Genomic DNA, 19245 nt, shown 5'->3' with positions numbered 1-19245 from the left:
TCCAGGTCACAAGTACCTGGCAAGATCCCTGAACAGTAAAACAGATTTTATGCTGCTTATCCTAGAAATAAGTGGTGGATTTTCCCAAGTCCATCTTAATAATGGTTTAATAATAATTTTCTTTTAGGAAATTATCCAAACCTTTTTTAAACCTTGCTAACTGCTTTTACCACATTCTCTGGTTTAATTCTAGAGTTTAATAACACATTCTCCACTTTGTTTTCAATTTATTACTTAGAAGATTCATTTTGTGCCTCCTAATCCTAGCATTTTTGGGAAGTGTGAACAAGCTATTCATGTCTACCCGTTCCACTCCACTCAGTGTTTTATAGGCCTCTATCATATCTCCCCTCAGTCGTCTCTTCTCCAAGCTGAAGAGCCCTAGCAGCTTTAGTCTTTCCTCATAGGGAAATCGTCCCATCTCCTTTATTATTTTCACTAGCCGTTGAGCCCATTAAAACAGGCTGGTGGGTCGCCGCCCCCCTCCCCCCAAGTTCGCTGCCTTCCTTCTCTGCCTGTGTCCCGCCCTCGTGTGATGTAACGTCAATGAGGGCGGGACACAGGCAGGGAAGGAAGGCCAATGGCAGCTCAGCTGATCTGCCTGCTGCGGAGATGTAAGCTGAATAGCGAAGAGACGGCCGGGTGGAGGGGTGGCGGCAGCGGCGACTCCGGGGGGGGTGGGGGGGGTAGCGGTGGCGACCTCGGCGGTTCCCTCCCCTTCGCGCAGTTTCCCTCTCTGTCCTGCCCCCCGTCATCACGTATTGACGCGGGGGCGGGACAGACAGGGAAGTCTCTAATGCGCATTTGCGAGTGAGTACGGTCACTCACCGTTTATATGTTTGATTGCCCTTCTCTGTATGTTTACTAATTCTACTATATCTTTTTAGAAATGCGGTGACCAAGCATAAGATGTGCCTTTTTAAAATTGTTCTAGCCAACAAGATTCTACTCTGTGTGTGTATATATATATATGGAATAATTTCATAAAGGATTTAAATGTATAAAACCTGTTTTACCTACAGAAAAAGCTTTAAAACTGCACAGTGGTATACCTGCGTGTCAGCACACAGTGACAAGAACACACATTTATAAACATGCTGTACACAGGTGTTCTGAAGGAACATTTTGAAAGCGCAGAGTTGTGATGTATAAGTGCATTTTATAAAATACATGAGCACACATGTGAAGGGCAATTTCATAACAGGGTGCTTAGTTACATGTCATTTTGTGTGCAAAAAATGTAAAACCAGCACTTACATGGCAGAAAAGGAACTGAGCGCTATTCTTTAAGGGTGCACTAAGTGGCATAATTGCAAGGTTCAACTTCTCACTGCTCCAGCAGCCCTGCACAGACACAACTGCACTACCATCTGGCTTTTAGAGAGTGAGAAACAACAGAGAGGCCTAGAAGCCGCCTCAGGAGCTGGCCATTCCTCACTGTTCTCACAGCCTGTTCAGGCTGCTCTTCTTGCCTGAAGGGGAAGGAGAAGAACATTGCTTCCCCCAGCTCCCGGCTGCTCTTCCTCTGAAGTGAGAGGGGGAGGAGGAGAAGAATTTTTTAAAAGAGAGAGAGAGAGAGAGAGAGAGAGAGAGAGAGAGAGAAGGAGGAGTCAATAAAAACCATGAGAATGCAGCAAACAAATTCCATTGGCCCATGTACTACATGAACCAGATGTGAGCGTGCCCTGTCCAATAGCGATGTGAAGCACAGTATGTCCAGGGATAAACATGGACTGCCAGCAACTCATAAAAACGTGTCCTCTAGGAAAGAAAATAAGTGATCGTGATAATCCGTGGTAAATGCTGGGGGCTTTGCTTTACCGTGGGAACAATGAATTAATAGTTCCTGCGGGGCAGTAGCAGATTTTTCTTCCGTACCTGCAGTAATTTCATCTATATTTTTACCGTTATCACGGTTTTACCACACATCCCCATGTCATTTTCTAATGTGTATGCAAGGGAGTGCTCACAGGTGTGGAACCTGGGAGGTGCTGCAAGGTACGTGCAAAACCTACAGAATACTGTAAGTTACATGCACTATTACACATTTCCTACACTGAATAAATATTGACACAGATGTATTGAGCACAGTTAATTGAGGTTTTTTGACTAAATGATAAGAAATAGCTGCCACATCAATGCTGGCACTTAGTGGAGTGGACAATTGTCTTTTTCCTCCTTTACATTATACTCACATTTAAGACATTTTAATTGTTTCAGGTGGCTTATTTTTTTTGTTGTTATTATGACTGTTTAGACGTGCCTCACCTTTCCTGTTTGTCTTTTGGTTCACACTGTAAGCCACAAACCATAATTATAATTCAGTTTATGGTGAACTTCAACAATTTCAAATGGAATAATTTCCAAGAAAAGTACTTACTCTTTGTGGTGTGTACAGATGAACAGCTTTCAGAATTAACTCCCACACATCTACACTGCACAGTCCAAAAGATGCAAAGACACACATATGTGACGTCCAAAGATATTTCATTCTGTGTGAACAGAGATTTATTAAATTACTGACCTAGACTACAGATTATTATAAGCAACAAATACCGAGGGGACAATGTTCAAAAGCCTGCAGCTATGTAAGCCCAGGCACTTAACCGGCCGTGTTTCCCTCTGAAAATGACCAAGTTGTAAGTATGTATCTGCTATTTGAGTGGCAGGTGGATGGGAGTAGGGGGCAAAATAGCACGCATATATTTGGAAATCAAATGTTTGCATGCTCTCTGAATGTGCTTTTGGTCACATCTGAGAGCAGCAGTTTTTAGTCAGGTCATTTTAACTGAGTAAATCGACCAACCCAATACTCAAGAAATCAGTAAATAATGGACTCTAAATAGTACATTTCCACATCTTTGAAAGACAGCAAACTAGCAATACTAAGAGAAGAGTGTGGGCTGTACTGTGAAAGTATGAACTTTCACACATTACCTCAATAAGTCACCATGAGGTGACTAATTAATCTCTGCACAATATTAACTGTACCTGATATCCTGGAATGACAATACTAACAAAACTATGTAAGCCACATTGAGCCTGCAAATAGGTGGGAAAAGTGAATGATACATACCTGTAGCAGGTGTTCTCCGAGGACAGCAGGCTGATTGTTCTCACGACTGGGTGACGTCCGCGGCAGCCCCCACCAACCGGAAAAAGCTTTGCGGGACGGTCGGCACGCAGGGCACGCCCACCGCGCATGCGCGGCCGTCTTCCCGCCCGTGCGCGACCGCTCCCGCCAGTTGAATGACTAGCAAAAAGATGAAACCGCAACTCCAAAGGGGAGGAGGGAGGGTAGGTGAGAACAACCAGCCTGCTGTCCTCGGAGAACACCTGCTACAGGTATGTATCATTCACTTTCTCCGAGGACAAGCAGGCTGCTTGTTCTCACGACTGGGGTATCCCTAGCTCTCAGGCTCACTCAAAACAAGAACCCAGGTCAATTGAACCTCGCAACGGCGAGGGTACAACAGAAATTGACCTACGAAGAACAACTAACTGAGAGTGCAGCCTGACCAGAATAAATTCGGGTTCTGGAGGGTGGAGTTGGATTTACACCCCAAACAGATTCTGCAGCACCGACTGCCCGAACCGACTGTCGCGTCGGGTATCCTGCTGGAGGCAGTAATGTGATGTGAATGTGTGGACAGATGACCACGTCGCAGCCTTGCAAATCTCTTCAATAGTGGCTGACTTCAAGTGGGCCACTGACGCTGCCATGGCTCTAACACTATGAGCCGTGACATGACCCTCAAGAGCCAGCCCAGCCTGGGCGTAAGTGAAGGAAATGCAATCTGCTAGCCAATTGGAGATGGTGCGTTTCCCGACAGCGACCCCTAGCCTGTTAGGGTCAAAAGAAACAAACAATTGGGCGGACTGTCTGTGGGGCTGTGTCCGCTCCAAGTAGAAGGCCAATGCTCTCTTGCAGTCCAATGTGTGCAACTGACGTTCAGCAGGGCGGGTATGCGGCCTGGGGAAGAATGTTGGCAAGACAATTGACTGGTTAAGATGGAACTCCGACACCACCTTCGGCAGGAACTTTGGGTGGGTGCGGAGCACTACTCTGTTGTGATGAAATTTGGTATATGGAGCATGAGCTACTAGGGCTTGAAGCTCACTGACCCTACGAGCTGAAGTAACTGCCACCAAGAAAATGACCTTCCAGGTCAAGTACTTCAGATGGCAGGTATTCAGTGGCTCAAAAGGAGGTTTCATCAGCTGGGTGAGGACGACGTTGAGATCCCATGACACTGTAGGAGGCTTGATAGGGGGCTTTGACAAAAGCAAGCCTCTCATGAATCGAACGACTAAAGGCTCTCCAGAGATGGCTTTACCTTCCACACGATAATGGTAAGCACTAATCGCACTAAGGTGATTCCTTACTGAGTTGGTCTTGAGGCCAGACTCTGATAAGTGCAGAAGGTATTCAAGCAGGTTCTGTGCAGGGCAAGACCGAGGTTCTAGGGCCCTGCTCTCACACCAAACGACAAACCTCCTCCACTTGAAAAAGTAACTCTTTTTAGTGGAATCCTTCCTAGAGGCAAGCAGGACCCGGGAGACACCCTCCGACAGACCCAACGCAGCGAAGTCTACGCCCTCAACATCCAGGCCGTGAGAGCCAGAGACTGAAGGTTGGGGTGCAGTAACGCTCCGTCGTTCTGCGAGATGAGAGTCGGAAAACACTCCAATCTCCACGGTTCTTCTGAGGACAACTCCAGAAGAAGAGGGAACCAGATCTGACGGGGCCAAAAGGGCGCTATCAGAATCATGGTGCCGCGGTCGTGCTTGAGCTTCAGTAAGGTCTTCCCCACCAAAGGTATGGGAGGATAAGCATACAGGAGGCCGGTCCCCCAATGGAGGAGAAAGGCATCCGACGCTAGCCTGCCGTGTGTCTGAAGTCTGGAACAGAACAGAGGCAGCTTGTGGTTGGTCTGAGAGGCGAAAAGGTCCACCGAGGGGGTGCCCCACTCTCGGAAGATCTTGCGTGCCACTCTGGAATGTAGCGACCACTCGTGCGGTTGCATGACTCTGCTCAGTCTGTCGGCCAGACTGTTGTTTACGCCTGCCAGGTATGTGGCTTGGAGGAACATGCCAAACTGGCACGCCCAGCGCCACAGCCCGACGGCTTCCTGACACAGGGGGCGAGATCCGGTGCCCCCCTGCTTGTTGACGTAATACATTGCAACCTGATTGTCTGTCCGAATTTGGATAATTTGGCAGGACAGCCGATCTCTGAAAGCCTTCAGTGCGTTCCAGATCGCTCGGAGCTCCAGGAGGTTGATCTGCAGATCCTTTTCCTGGAGGGACCACAGACCCTGGGTGTGAAGCCCATCGACATGAGCTCCCCAACCCAGGCGAGATGCATCCGTCGTCAGCACTTTCGTGGGCTGTGGAATTTGAAATGGACGTCCCAGTGACAAATTGTTCCGAATGGTCCACCAGTGCAGCGAAGCGCGGCAACTGGTGGAGAGGCGGATGACATCTTCTAGATTCCCGGTGGCCTGAAACCACTGGGAAGCTAGGGTCCATTGAGCAGATCTCATGTGAAGACGAGCCATGGGAGTCACATGAACTGTGGAGGCCATATGACCCAGAAGTCTCAACATCTGCCGAGCTGTGATCTGCTGAGACGCTCTGGTCTGTGAAGCCAGGGACAGGAGGTTGTTGGCCCTCGCTTCGGGAAGGAAGGCCTGAGCCGTCTGGGTATTCAGCAGAGCTCCTATGAATTCCAGAGACTGGGTTGGCTGGAGATGGGACTTTGGGTAATTTATCACAAACCCCAGCAGCTCCAGGAGTTGAATAGTGCACTGCATGGACCGGAGGGCTCCTGCCTCCGAGGTGTTCTTGACCAGCCAATCGTCGAGATATGGGAACACGTGCACTCCCAGCCTGCGTAGATATGCCGCCACCACCACGAGGCACTTTGTAAACACTCATGGGGCAGAGGCGAGCCCAAAGGGCAGCACACAATACTGAAAGTGCCGGGTGCCCAGGCGGAATCTGAGATACTGTCTGTGAGCTGGCAGTATCGGGATGTGAGTATATGCATCCTTTAAATCCAGGGAACATAGCCAATCGTTTTTCTGAATCATTGGCAGAAGGGTGCCCAAGGAAAGCATCCTGAACTTTTCTTTGACCAGGAATTTGTTCAGGCCTCTCAGGTTTAGGATGGGACGCATCCCCCCTGTTTTCTTTTCCACAAGGAAGTACCTGGAATAGAATCCCTGCCCTTCCTGCCCGGGTGGTACGGGCTCGACCGCATTGGCGCTGAGAAGGGCGGAGAGTTCCTCTGCAAGTACCTGCTTGTGATGGGAGCTGAAGGATTGGGCTCCCGGAGGACAATTTGGTGGCAGGGAGGCCAAATTCAGGGCGTATCCGCACCGCACTATTTGGAGAACCCACTGGTCGGAGGTTATGAGAGGCCACCTTTGGTGAAAAAATTTTAACCTCCCCCCGACCGGCAGATCGTCCGGTACGGACACTTTGAGGGCGGCTATGTTCCCGTGGATCCAGTCAAAAGCCCGTCCCTGGCTTTTGCTGTGGAGGCGCAGGGGGCTGCTTAGGCGCACGCTGTTGATGAGAACGAGCGCGCTGGGGCTGTCCCTGTGCCTGACGAGGCCTTCGGGCCGGCTGGTTGTACCTACGCTTTGCAAAAGAATAGGGTGCAGCCTGCCGGGCCCGGGAAAAACGTCCACCTGCTGAGGTGGATGCTGAAGGCGCCCGGTGGGAGAGCTTGTCGAGGGCGGTTTCCCGCTGATGCAGTTGGTCCACCAGCTGCTCGACCTTCTCGCTAAAAATGTTATCCCCCCGGCAAGGGACGTCGGCCAGTCTCTGCTGGGTGCGGTTGTCCAGGTCAGAGGCACGCAGCCATGAGAGCCTGCGCATCACTATACCTTGGGCCGCAGCACGAGATGCCACGTCACAGGTGTCATAGATACCCCTGGACAGGAACTTTCTGCACGCCTTCAGCTGCCTGACCACCTCCTGATAAGGCCTGGACTGCTCCGGCGGGAGCTTATCGACCAGGTCCGCCAGTTGCTTCACATTGTTCCGCATGTGAATGCTCGTATAGAGCTGGTATGACTGGATGCGGGTCACGAGCATGGAGGATTGGTAGGCCTTCCTCCCAAACGAGTCCAGAGTGCGAGACTCCCGCCCCGGGGGCGCCGAGGCGGTATCCCTCGAACTCCGTGCCCTCTTGAGAGCAGAATCCACGACCGCCGAGTCATGGGGCAATTGTGGCCGCATTAACTCTGGGTCAGAGTGGATCCTGTACTGGGACTCTGCTTTCTTGGGAATGGTGGGATTAGTTAATGGTCGCATCCAGTTCCGAAGCAGTGTCTCCTTGAGGACATTGTGCAGCGGTACCGTGGAGGACTCTCTAGGTGGTGATGGATAGTCGAGGACCTCGAGCATCTCAGCCCTCGGCTCATCCACAGAGACCACGGGGAAGGGAATGCAAATAGACATATCCCGCACAAAGGAGGCAAAGGAGAGACTCTCAGGAGGCGAGAGTTTCCTCTCCGGTGAAGGCGTGGGGTCCGAGGGAAGGCCCGTAGACTCCTCTGAGGAGAAATATCTAGGGTCCTCCTCTTCCCCCCACGAGGCCTCTTCCTCGGTATCGGACATAAGCTCATGTAGCTGTGTCCTGAACCGGGCCCGGCTCGACGTCGAGGCACCGAGGCCTCGGTGTCGTCGAGCGGTGGACTCCCGCGCCGGCGGGGACGAAGCTCCCTCCATCGACGTCAACGGGGACTCCACCTGCGTGGCGGTCGAGACCGGCGCCGCAAGCGGCGGCGGTGTCGACAGCCTCGGCACCGGGCTAGAGCTCGCCGGCGCCATAGTCATCGGCGCCGGGGGTGCTTGGCACAGCCTGGCGCATCAGCCCTTCCAGGATCCCTGGAAGGATGGCTCTGAGGCACTCGTCCAGGCCCGCTGCCGGGAAAGGCGGTGGGGCCGGTAGAGGTGTCGGTGCCAGAATCTGGTGGGAGCCAGGAGACGGCACCGAAGTGCCGGGACCCTGCTGCGTCGGTACCTCCACAACCGACGGGGACCTCTCCTCCTGATGCGGACGCTTCGGCGTCGACTCCTCTCCGATGTCCGGATGCATCGAGGGCGACCGGTGACGGTGCTTCTTAGTCTTCTTGCGATGCCCGTCACCGGTGCCGGGTGGTATGGAGGAGGAGGAGGACGATCCCCCTCGGTATCGAGGAACCGGGTCAGACAGGGTTCGGTCCCGTGGGCCACGGGCCGAGGGAGTGACCGGGGCCGACTGCCCACGCGGCCTCTCACCTCTACCCTCACCGGAGGACCGGCGGGCCGACGGGACCTGTTCTCCTGGGGTCGATGCCATCGGTGCCGATTTCTCTGGCATCGATACCGGTACCGAAGGACCGGGCGTCGGTACTGATGCCGTCGAGGTCGACGTCGAGGGGCCGGCGCAAGTTCCAAAAAGACGGTCCCGTAGAACTTGCCTCGCAACCTGAGTCCGTTTCCGGAGACCGAGACACAGAGAACACGACTTGATATTGTGCTCCGGCCCGAGGCACTGGAGGCACCAAGCGTGGGTGTCGGTCTGCGAGATTGGCCGGCCGCACCGACCACACTTTTTAAATCCACTCGGGACCTTCGAGGACATCGACGGAAAAATCGCGTCGGCGAAGTTAAAGTCGTCGATGGTGGCGGAAATCACACCTCGAAAAAGAAAATCGACCTTGCGGCCACTAGGCCGCAGCGCGGTGCGCCCCCGCTAGAAACGAGGGAAAAAGGAGCGCGTGCTCCTCACGTTTTTTGGTTTTTTTTGAAAAAAGAAAAACCGGAGCACGCGGTTAAATAAACTAATAAACTGATAATAAAAATAGACGAATCGCGTAAACGCGAACGGCTTTCCGGCGGCTGAAACAGAGAGAGCGGCGAAGGCACGACTCTCTCCAGACGCAGAAAAAAAGGAACTGGCGGGAGCGGTCGCGCACGGGCGGGAAGACGGCCGCGCATGCGCGGTGGGCGTGCCCTGCGTGCCGACCGTCCCGCGAAGCTTTTTCCGGTTGGTGGGGGCTGCCGCGGACGTCACCCAGTCGTGAGAACAAGCAGCCTGCTTGTCCTCAGAGAAATGTGGGATACAAATGCAATTTCCTAAAAGTCCATAAGTCATTATTAAGATGGACTTGGGAAAATCTATTGCAAATTCTAGAATAAGCAGCATAAAATCTGTTTTCCTGTTCTGGGATCTTGCCAGGCACTTGTGACCTGGATTGGCTACTGTTGGAAACAGGATACCGGCTTGATGGATCTTCGGTCTGTCTCAGTATGGCAATACTTATGTTCTTAGGTGGCTGAAAATTATTTTCCCTAATATATACAGTGTTCTTCCCAAGACCTTTTTAATGAATGCATCACACAACTGATTTTACTGACCGCCTGGCTAACTTAACAGAAAAGTTTATAATACTGCGCAGTACTCCCCTGCTCCACCTGGCTGGATAAAATTTCTGGGGAGAGGTTATGCACAATATGCAACCTACATAAACCCAGTATAAGTGTTGCCATATTGGGACAGACCGAAGGTCCATCAAGCTCAGCATCCTATTTCCAACAGTGGCCACTCCAGGTCACAAGTACTTGGCAAGATCCCAAAACAGTACAATACATTTTATGCTGCTTATCCTAGAAATAAGCAGTGAATGTTCCCAAGACCACTTTAATAATCGCTTATGGACTTTTCTTTTAGGAAGAATAGCCAAACCTTTTTTAAACTCCACTAAGCTAACTGCTTTCACCACATTCTCTGGCAACAAATTCCATAGTTTAATTACATATTGAGTGAATAAATATTTTCTCAGATTCGTTTTAAATTTACTACTTTGTAGCTTCATTGCTTGCCCCCTAGTATTTTTGGAAAGAGTAAACAAGTGATTCACATCTACCTGTTTCACTCCACTTATTATTTTATAGACCTCTATCATATCTCCCCTGAGCCATCTTTTCTCCAATCTGAAGAGCCCTAGCCATTTCAGCCTTTTCTCATAGGGAAGTTGGCCCATCCCCTTTATCCCCTTCTCTGTACCTTTTCTAATTCCACTATATCTTTTTTGAGATAAATAATAAAGGGCCGATCATAAGGACAGCAGAATAATTGAGTCTCCAAAGACACTCAGTAGTGATTCACACTATAAATTTAGTACATTAGAGCTACCAATGACTAAAGCAGCTGTAATGAGAGTCATGCAAGCAGAGGAGGATTCAAGACCAATAGCTTGTAAAAAAAGGATCTCCAGTTAGACAAATTTATGAATGCTGTGCACTTAAAAAGACAAAGGAAAACGAGTGGGAATGAAATTACATACCTCATTGTACTCAATGCCAAGCATCCAAAAAGAATAGTATGCATTAAATTGTAGGCAGTTCCTGGTTTCAGTGCAATTCTAACTCTACCTTGTTTATCCACTGGTGGAATGCTTGCTGAGCCACTAAAGAAAAAGACAAAAAAAAAAAAAACCCTCACTGCCATGCAATGATCAGGGATCTACCAATTCATAAAAAGCAAAATAAAAGGCATTTTCACTCTTTTCATCACATTAACTACTCAGGGATGGCCCTTTAGAGATGCAGTACCAAACTCAGACATTACTGCCTTGAGCAGAATACCCTATGTGACAGCCAGTTTGGTCAGACAGTTCTGCAGAATTTGTTTGGGGTCTAGAATCCAACTCCACCCTCTTAGGCGCATTTATTCCTGTTCCAAGCTGCACCTTCACAAAAGGACATTTTTAGTTGTTTAGGGTTTTTGGTTCTGATTGGCCTTGCTTGTTTCAAGTCCTTATTGACCACTGTTTGTTGTTTTAAGTGAGCCTGGTAGATAGGGATTCCCATCTGTAGTAATCTACTGCCCTGCTTGTCCTCGGAGAAAGCGAAGGTACTCACCTGTAGCAGGTGTTCACCGAAGACAGCAGAACATAGATTACCACATCCCTCACACCACCCCTAGGAACTGAATTCTCTATGATTTTTTTTCTCCAACTGTGGGTCCCATGTGAGTTGGGCAGGCAGGAAGGCACACATGTATACTTGGCTAGGCCTGCCAGAAGCTTCAAGAATCTTCTGAATGCTGGGCAGCTATCAATGACTTCTTAAGATCTGCAACCTGGTCCACTGTACACTCCTTTCTGAAGTATTATCACTTGGACATGTTAGCCAGGAGGGATGCAGATTTTGGGGCCTCAGTCTTTCCAGCAGGAATGACTATGTCCTGCCCTACTTGAGGACTGCTTTGTTACATTCTGCAAATCTCTGGATTGATCTCTGGGATATAATGGAAGGAAAAACTAGCTTTTACCTGATAATTTTCTTTCCTTTAGTCAAGAGATCAATCCAGAGGCCCTCCCTTGGAATTGGTGCCCGTTTCTTTCAGTCTCTATATAGGTTATTAGATTGTATAGGTTTCTGGGCTGTTTGTAGTTGTAAACAAACAAACAAAAAAAACCAAGGTCAGGAATAATCTTAGTTTACCTCAGAGGTGTGGTCCTCATGCAGAGCTATTTACACAAATTTCTTTTTTTCTTCATTTGTGGTTTCCAAGTTGTGTTTTTTTTTTTTTAGAGGCAGGAGTTTTTCTCTTTGCCGTCTGTACTGCTTTGTTAATGAAAATACTGAAGGGGAAAGCTGCAGCACAGTATCCTATATGCAGTGGTGTGCTGGAGCCGGCTCTGTCCGGCTCGCAAGAGCCGCTTGTTAAATTTTGACAGCTCTTGTGAGCCGGTTGTTGTTGGGGGCGAGCCGGCTCCATTAGCGGAGGTAAGCATGGCAGGAAGGCGCCATCACAGGCCATGCTTACCGCCCCTGCAGCTCCGAAACATGTCCAACGATGTCCTTCGCTCCCACCCTCCCCTCCCATCTGTCTATTTTAATTACCTCCGTCAAAGCGCGCGTTATTTAAAGCCCTGCTGCGCAGCTGGCCGTCTCTCCAGGCTTCCCCTGCTTGCTTCGGTGATGTTCGCGCCCTTAGTCCCGCCTTCTGACGTCATTTCCTATTTCCGCGAAGGCGGGACTAAGGGCGCGAACATCACCGAAGCAAGCAGGGGAAGCCTGGAGAGATGGCCAGCACGCAGCAGGGCTTTAAATAGCGCGCGCTTCGACAGAGGTAATTAAAAAAGACAGATGGGAGCGGGAGGGGAGGGTGGGGGGCGAAGGACATCGTTTGTTGGACATGTTTGGGAGCGGGAGGGAAGGGAGGAGAATCACTGGGTATGGATGGGGAGAGGGGGGCAGGGGAGAGATTTGCTGGGCATGGATGGGGAGAGGGGTGCAGGGGAGAGATTTGCTGGGCATGGATGGGGAGAGGGAGGCAGAGGAGAGACTTGCTGGGCATGGATGGGGACAGGGGGCAGGGGAGAGTTGCTGGGCATGGATGGGTAGAGGGGGGCAGGGGAGAGACTTGCTGGGCATGGTGGATGGGGAGAGGGGGGCAGGGGAGAGACTTGCTGGGCATGGATGGGTAGAGGGGGCAGGGGAGAGAGGAGAGTTTCAGGACATGGATGGAGGGGAGAGCAAGAGAAATTCTGAACATGGATGGAGGGGAGGGAAGGGAGAGAGAAGAAATGCTGCACATGGAGGGAAGATAGAGGAAGGAGATTAGATGAGGGAAAAGGAATTGAGGAGAGAAACTGCACATGGATGGAGAAAATAGGAAGAAGCTAGATCCACTGGACAGTCAAGTTTGCGGAGGACCAGAAATGAAGAAGAAAGGAGGAAAGAAAAGAAATAAATGGAAAGGAAGCCCTGGAAACGGAGTCAAGGGAACAGATAGAGAGCAGCAGAATCAGATACTGGACCAGCATGATCAGAGAAACAAAGTCACCAGACAACAAAGGTATAAAAAAATAATTTTATTTTCATTACAGTATTTGGAATATGTCCACTTTGAGAATCAGGTGCTGCACGTTAAAAGTTTATATTTATTTACTTATTTATGGCATTTTATCCCATATTAAACATGAATTAGATTGGAACCTGGGATCATTTAATTTTTTTTCCTGGAGAGAGTAATGCATTGCCTCCCCCCACCCCCCCCGGCTATAGCCAGCTCTGCAATTTTGGGGGGTGCAGAGGTGGGTGGGGGGGTGCCAAGGTGGACTGGGGAGAGAGCCTGTTGTTAAAAATTTACCAGCACACCACTGCCTATATGGCAGAGCTCCATTGTTCTATCTCCACCTGCTGGTAGATGGATATAACTCACAAGTCTCTAGACTGATCTCTGGGACGTAATGGAAAGAAGTATTATAAAACTATCAACATACAGTACCTGAGATTCTGAAAGACGACGACTACAGCTGCTATCACCAAAATGAAGAGTGTGCCTGCATAGGCATAAAAAAGCAGCGTCTCCGATAGCCTTTCAAAAGTATTGAAAGGCAGTAGACCGAAAGCTTCTTCGCATAAATACAGATTTGCATCAAAATCTCTAAAGATTAAAAAAAGATAAGCTTTAATTTACTGAGCGACTTTTCTAGCAGCAGAATAAAAGGCAATTAAGCATGAGAATGTTCATAAAGGGCTTCTCTTCTGACCTCAATTCGTTAAATACAGATTCTATTCAGAGACTTAAACCTGGGGCTGCTTGTTACCAAGAACAGACTCCAATTCTTAATCCTACTCTTTATTTAATACAGTTGATGACAAGATAAAACAAAATCAAATCACTTACAGTTGTGTTGAGACGGATTAGGCATTCTGTACATACAGAGTTAGTCTGTGTCTGATTACCCCTTCTCCCAGAAAGGAGGAACGGTCAGTGTCTGGTAATTTGAATACAGAAACACAGGACTAACAGTGACTGCAGCAGCAGCCATAACAGATAACTGCAGCAGCTGCAACAGGTAGAAAACCACTATAGCTTACTACCTCGAGAGGAAAAAAACAAGCAGTAGTTTACTGCCTCAACATGGAAAGTTCAGGCACTCTACACGCTGGATCTATGACCTAGGTACAGCTATCACCTCTCTCATTTTTCCTCAAGCGAGCAATTGGAGGGTAGGGGGAATTCTGCTCCTCTCAACATGCCCAGAGACAGGCAGCAACAAAGAGCTCCAGAAGGGAGGTGCTCATAAAGGCAGAAATACGGGGACCTGGTCCATTATACACAGCTTAATAGCATACAGATATGCAATCTGTTACACACAGAAAGCACAAGCTGACGCATAATTTTATAAGAGGTATGTTCCACCTAATTCTATAAAAATCACCAAAAATTACGCACAAATTTGGGAACACATCTGAATTTGTGTATGCAATTTAATTGAATAATGAGCCAATTAGTGCCAACTGGCTTTTTAACAATTATTGGTGCTAACTGAAATCAAATAACATGTATGCGTGTAAATTTAGGTGCATGATTCAATACTTAACTTGACTAATTTAATATCGGAATGATTCCAATGGTCGTATGGTGCAACAATTTCATATATGGTTAAATTCACTGGATTCAAATCTCAGATCTACCATGCACTATAATATGAAGCAAATTTCCTGTTTGGATCTGTTGACCATTGAAGATACATATGGCTTCAATACCACTGTTTTTAGGAAGCCCACTGATAAGAATCCATTTTTGCATTTTGAGAGCTTTCACAACAGGTGTCTCAGAGAAAACCTCCCTTATTCACAATTCCTTTGGTTGTGGAAGTTATGTACCACTTTTGATGAATTTGATAAACAGAAAACATCTATGACCAGAAAGTTTCAGGAAAGAGGGTATCATCCACACTGTATTACCAAAGGATTAAACAGAGCTATGTCAAAAGACAAACAGCATGGCACCACTGTATGCAGTTTAAAATTCTCATGGTTCTCCAAAGATATACAAAATATTTTAAGGAAAACTTTTTATATGTTATGAGGACAATCATGTTTCAGGAACAAGAAGTTGATGGTTGCATACACACACACAGCCAAAATATCAAAGAGATGGTTGCCCCATCAGCCATGCCCAGTGCAAGAGCGGATTCTGTTCCCACCTATGGTCACCATCCTTGTGAAACCTGCTATGTCTGCCCTTTGTCTTTGACCATGGACATTTTCACACACCCACGTATGGGAAAAGTGTACCAGCTGAAACACTAACTGTAACACTTTTAATGGGTAGTTTATCTGATTATTTGCCTTTGCTCTCTAGTACTTGTTGGTAAAACCATGAGAAAAATAAAAATGAGAATAATTGAACACAGAAGCAACGTTCAAAGAGGAAATGGTTTCTGCCCCCTTAGTACAACAATGTCTAGACCTTTCTCATTCATTCTCTGAACTGAGGTTTTTTTGTGCTTAAGGTTATTAAGAGGCCCTGGCAGGGAGGAGATGTAGATCAAATATTTTGCAACAAGAACACCGGTGTATTTTTGAGCTTAACACTGTACAAAAAGCAGAATTAAATGCTGAAATTGATTTCTCAGTTTTCTTTTATGCAATTGGATCTTGCCCCATTTGGTTCATTTACTGATAGACTAACACTGGGTTCTTGTTTTATATGTTTTATTTTATATACCTTTTTTATAATGCATATGGACTATTGTACTTAGACAATGTATGGTTGTTTATGGTTTATGTTTTTAAATCATATTTTTATCACAAAACTGTTTTTATGTGTAATCATATTTTCTGCTGTACAACTGTGTGTCATTTAAAGTTAGATGTTTGCAATCTATGTTTTTGTTTCTGTGATTGGTATGTATATTATTTATTGTATGCAAAAATAAAAACTACAAATGTGACCTTAGGACCGACAGAAATACTTCTTCATTTGTACTTTGCAATGCCTACTTTATGCTGGCGTCATGCTTTGTCTGCATGCATTGAAGGTTTATATTTTTTCTTTATTTTTAAGGCTTCCCCCCTTTTAACATGCATGGGTGGGTTTTTAAAGTGTTATTTTAATAGCATTCAAAACGTGGTTGCTGGAAAATGTATTATACATAAGCACCAGATATTCAGCACTATACTGGGCATTTCTTTTTTTTAACAGTTTACTTATTTTATTTATGCTGGCTTGATATACCACAAAACAGATCCAAAACAGGCAACTAGGTGCCCTGTTTACAAAGGCATGCTGGCGTTGGTTAGCGTGCGCTGTGTAGGCGCCCATAGGAATATTGTGGGCACCTACATAGCACTGTGTAGCCACCCACAATATTCCTATGGGTGCCTACACAGTTAGTCCATGCTAACGAACACTAGTGCGCCTTTGTAAACAAGGCCCTAAGTGGTTAGAGAAACAAACAAAAATAAATGTCATAGTATAATGCAGACGAGGATGATAGCCAGAACAAATAGGAGAGGCCAAGAGAGGCCCTAGAAGGGGGAAGATTCAAAAGCCGGGGAAAAAAAGGTGAGTATTAAGAATGATTTTAAATAAGCTTTAAAGCTATTTAAGCTTTATATTTTTTTATTTTGTTACATTTGTACCCTGCGCTTTCCCACTCATAGCAGGTTCAATGCGGCTTACATATTATATACAGGTACTTATTTGTACCTGGGGCAATGGAGGGTTAAGTGACTTTGCCCAGAGTCACAAGGAGCTGCCTGTGCCTGCAGTGGGAATTGAACCCAGTTCCCCAGGACCAAAGTCCACCACACTAACCACTAGGCCACTCCTCCACTAGCTACGTGCAGGATGCCAGACTCACAGAAACAGAAGCCTGCGCGGCTGCAAGGGCAGGCTTCTAAATGGAATGTTGCTAGTGGAATAGCAACATTAACATTCCATGTAGAATCTCAAATAGTAGCAACAGAATCTCAATAGTAGCAACATTCCATCTAGAATCTCCAATAGTAGCAACATTCCATGTAGAATCTGAAATAGGGAAAGGGAACTGGGACTTGATATGCTGCCTTTCTGTGGGGTTTACATAGTATATACAGGTACTTATTTGTACCTGGGGAAATGGAGGGTTAAGTGACTTGCCCAGAGTCACAGGGAGCTGCCTGTGCCTGCAGTGGGAATCGAACCCAGTTCCCCAGGACCAAAGTCCACCACGCTAACCACTAGGCCCACTCCTCTCCCCATTTTTACACTCAATTAGTTTCACATCATATTCCCTGTTTTTTTAAGAAAGCTATTATTTTAGTAACATTCAAATGTGGTTAGTTGAACAAAGATTTAGAGATTGTGAGTTAACTAGGCACAGAGAAAGTACCTGCATATCATAAATGTAAACCACTTTGGTTATACTACAGAAAAGTGGTATATCAAATCCATGATCCTTGACCCCCCTCCCCCCCCTTTAGCCTTTAAATAAATTTACTTCCACTTAAGATAGGAGAGCAGCCAAAAGCTCTATCTTTGTTTCTGAGAGCTATTCTCATTCCTTAGGCACCATTTCACTTCTTCTGCAGAATTTCCCACCTCATCCAGAACAAATACCAGAATGTTCTGTATCATATGAGACTGGTAAGCCCAGCTCTAGTTTTAACCAGTTGTATTTATGACCGGTAGTCTTGCTTATCTTAAAGAAAGTGGGACTACAAATCCATTGGTCCTAGGGTTTTGAGATAAACCTAAGAGCAAAAGGTCAAAGGAAGAAAGCTCAATATGACAGCAGAATGAAATACTAGCTATTTTACTAAGGTGCTTCAAAAGATAAGAATTCAGTCTTTGAATAAACATACCTTGTTATTCCAAATCCAAATTTCACCTTTATAAATTTAAATACATGTTCATCTGACTGAAGATGTAGGATTTTCTATTAAAAAAAAAGATACACATTTCATTTAGTCAAAATTTTAATTATATTTCTACAACATGTTTTTTTAAAATCGTTTTTATTGATGACATGTCAACGTAAATTAGACACTAAAACAGAGATACATAAACTAGAGATACATAAACATATCATAAAACCGAGTTGTAGTCTGTCATCTAAGATTTTACATTTTCTCCCTCCCTCCCCCTCACAAACGTCAGTTGTTACAACAGGGCCTGGTGTGACCATAATGGAACAGTAACAACGACATACATGCATGGTGCTACTTTTCTTTTCACCATTCCATCTATATATCATCCCATACAATTCTCTCCACCCTCCTCCTCAATACCCATCCCTCCCTACTACCCCCCCACCCTGGGGGCTTAACCATTCAAAATCCTACTATGGACTGTTGGAGTCAGCGTGTCCCAAAATGGAGACCAACATTGAAATAGACAGACCCCCTTCCGGGAAGCCAGATCTTCCACCTCCCTGCGTTCCACAGCGCTCAGGGAGATCATTAAAGACCTCCACCGCTGTAGGTTGGGTGGGTCTGACAACATCCAACCCAACAAAATTGTCTTCTTTCCCATGGCAGTTGTTCTGTGAGTAAATGCCAACATGCCTTTCTTTCGACATCCCCTCACTTGGTATTTGTCAAACAAAAGAGTAGGACCTGGGCGCCAATCTGATCCCCAAATCACCGACACAAATGCACACAGCCGAGCCCAAAAGGTCCGGACCGGGGGACATAGCCAAAACATGTGGCCTAAATGTGCCCCCAGCCCTGAACAGTTCGGACAGTCATCCTGGGGTCTTAGGGTAGCCCTGAATGTTCTATGTGGCGAGATATACAGTCTCATAGTAAATTTATAGTGTAATTCATACAAATCACATCTCTGAAGGTTTGTACAACATAGTTTAACCTTGCTTCCAGAAGCTGTGTTAAACCTATGGACATCTAAGGAAAAATGGCTAACTGGGAGACAGTTTTCCTATTTTTTTTTTTAGTAAATTATAATTTCATCAGTAATGTCTAGGTCTAAAAACACATATTCCAGTAAAATTCAAAGCTTCTAAGCAATTCAGAAGTAGCACTAGCAGTACCTACCTTAATAGAGCCATTTATAATGATGGTCGAACACATCACCAAAAGTAAATGCAGGAACAGTCGCCTAAGCCTAGTAAAGAAGTTGCCTGTTTTTAAATTCTTCTAGAAATAAAAAAAGTTTATTTTATTCAGATAAATGAATGGTGCAGTAACATTTTATGAAGCTGTTGACTGCACTGACAAGATTATAATACACTGAAGAATCAAACATTCCACAGCACACACACTTTTTATGTGGAGGTATGAATTTGGGCGCTACCGATGGTCACTGTAAAAGCCTATTCCATAAAGGAACATTTGACTGCTATTCAGCTGTGATATACTGATGCAGTTTTTCAACACATGATGTCATGTCGGATGCTGCAGCAGTATGATGAAATCTGTTTACGACAGTATGGGTGC

At 46.6% G+C, this 19245-nt stretch overlaps 1 protein-coding gene across 3 annotated transcripts in view; it reads right to left on the bottom strand.

The window, feature by feature from the left end:
• Nucleotides 1–19245, bottom strand: part of DPY19L3 (dpy-19 like C-mannosyltransferase 3) — a 114488-nt gene that overhangs the window by 34445 nt on the left and 60798 nt on the right. For all 3 annotated transcript variants that reach the window (XM_030202553.1, XM_030202555.1, XM_030202554.1), the window contains 5 exons: nt 18844–18945; nt 17656–17729; nt 13301–13459; nt 10347–10469; nt 2381–2492 (listed from right to left, as the gene is read on the bottom strand). In XM_030202553.1, the coding sequence (XP_030058413.1) occupies nt 2381–2492; nt 10347–10469; nt 13301–13459; nt 17656–17729; nt 18844–18945 (570 nt within the window). The remainder of the gene's footprint in view (nt 1–2380; nt 2493–10346; nt 10470–13300; nt 13460–17655; nt 17730–18843; nt 18946–19245) is intronic.

Source organism: Microcaecilia unicolor, chromosome 5 (genome assembly GCF_901765095.1).
Source record: "Microcaecilia unicolor chromosome 5, aMicUni1.1, whole genome shotgun sequence".
Taxonomy (NCBI): domain Eukaryota; kingdom Metazoa; phylum Chordata; class Amphibia; order Gymnophiona; family Siphonopidae; genus Microcaecilia; species Microcaecilia unicolor.
The sequence above is the reverse complement of the archived record's forward strand: the minus strand, read 5'-3'. Positions and strand labels throughout refer to the sequence as shown.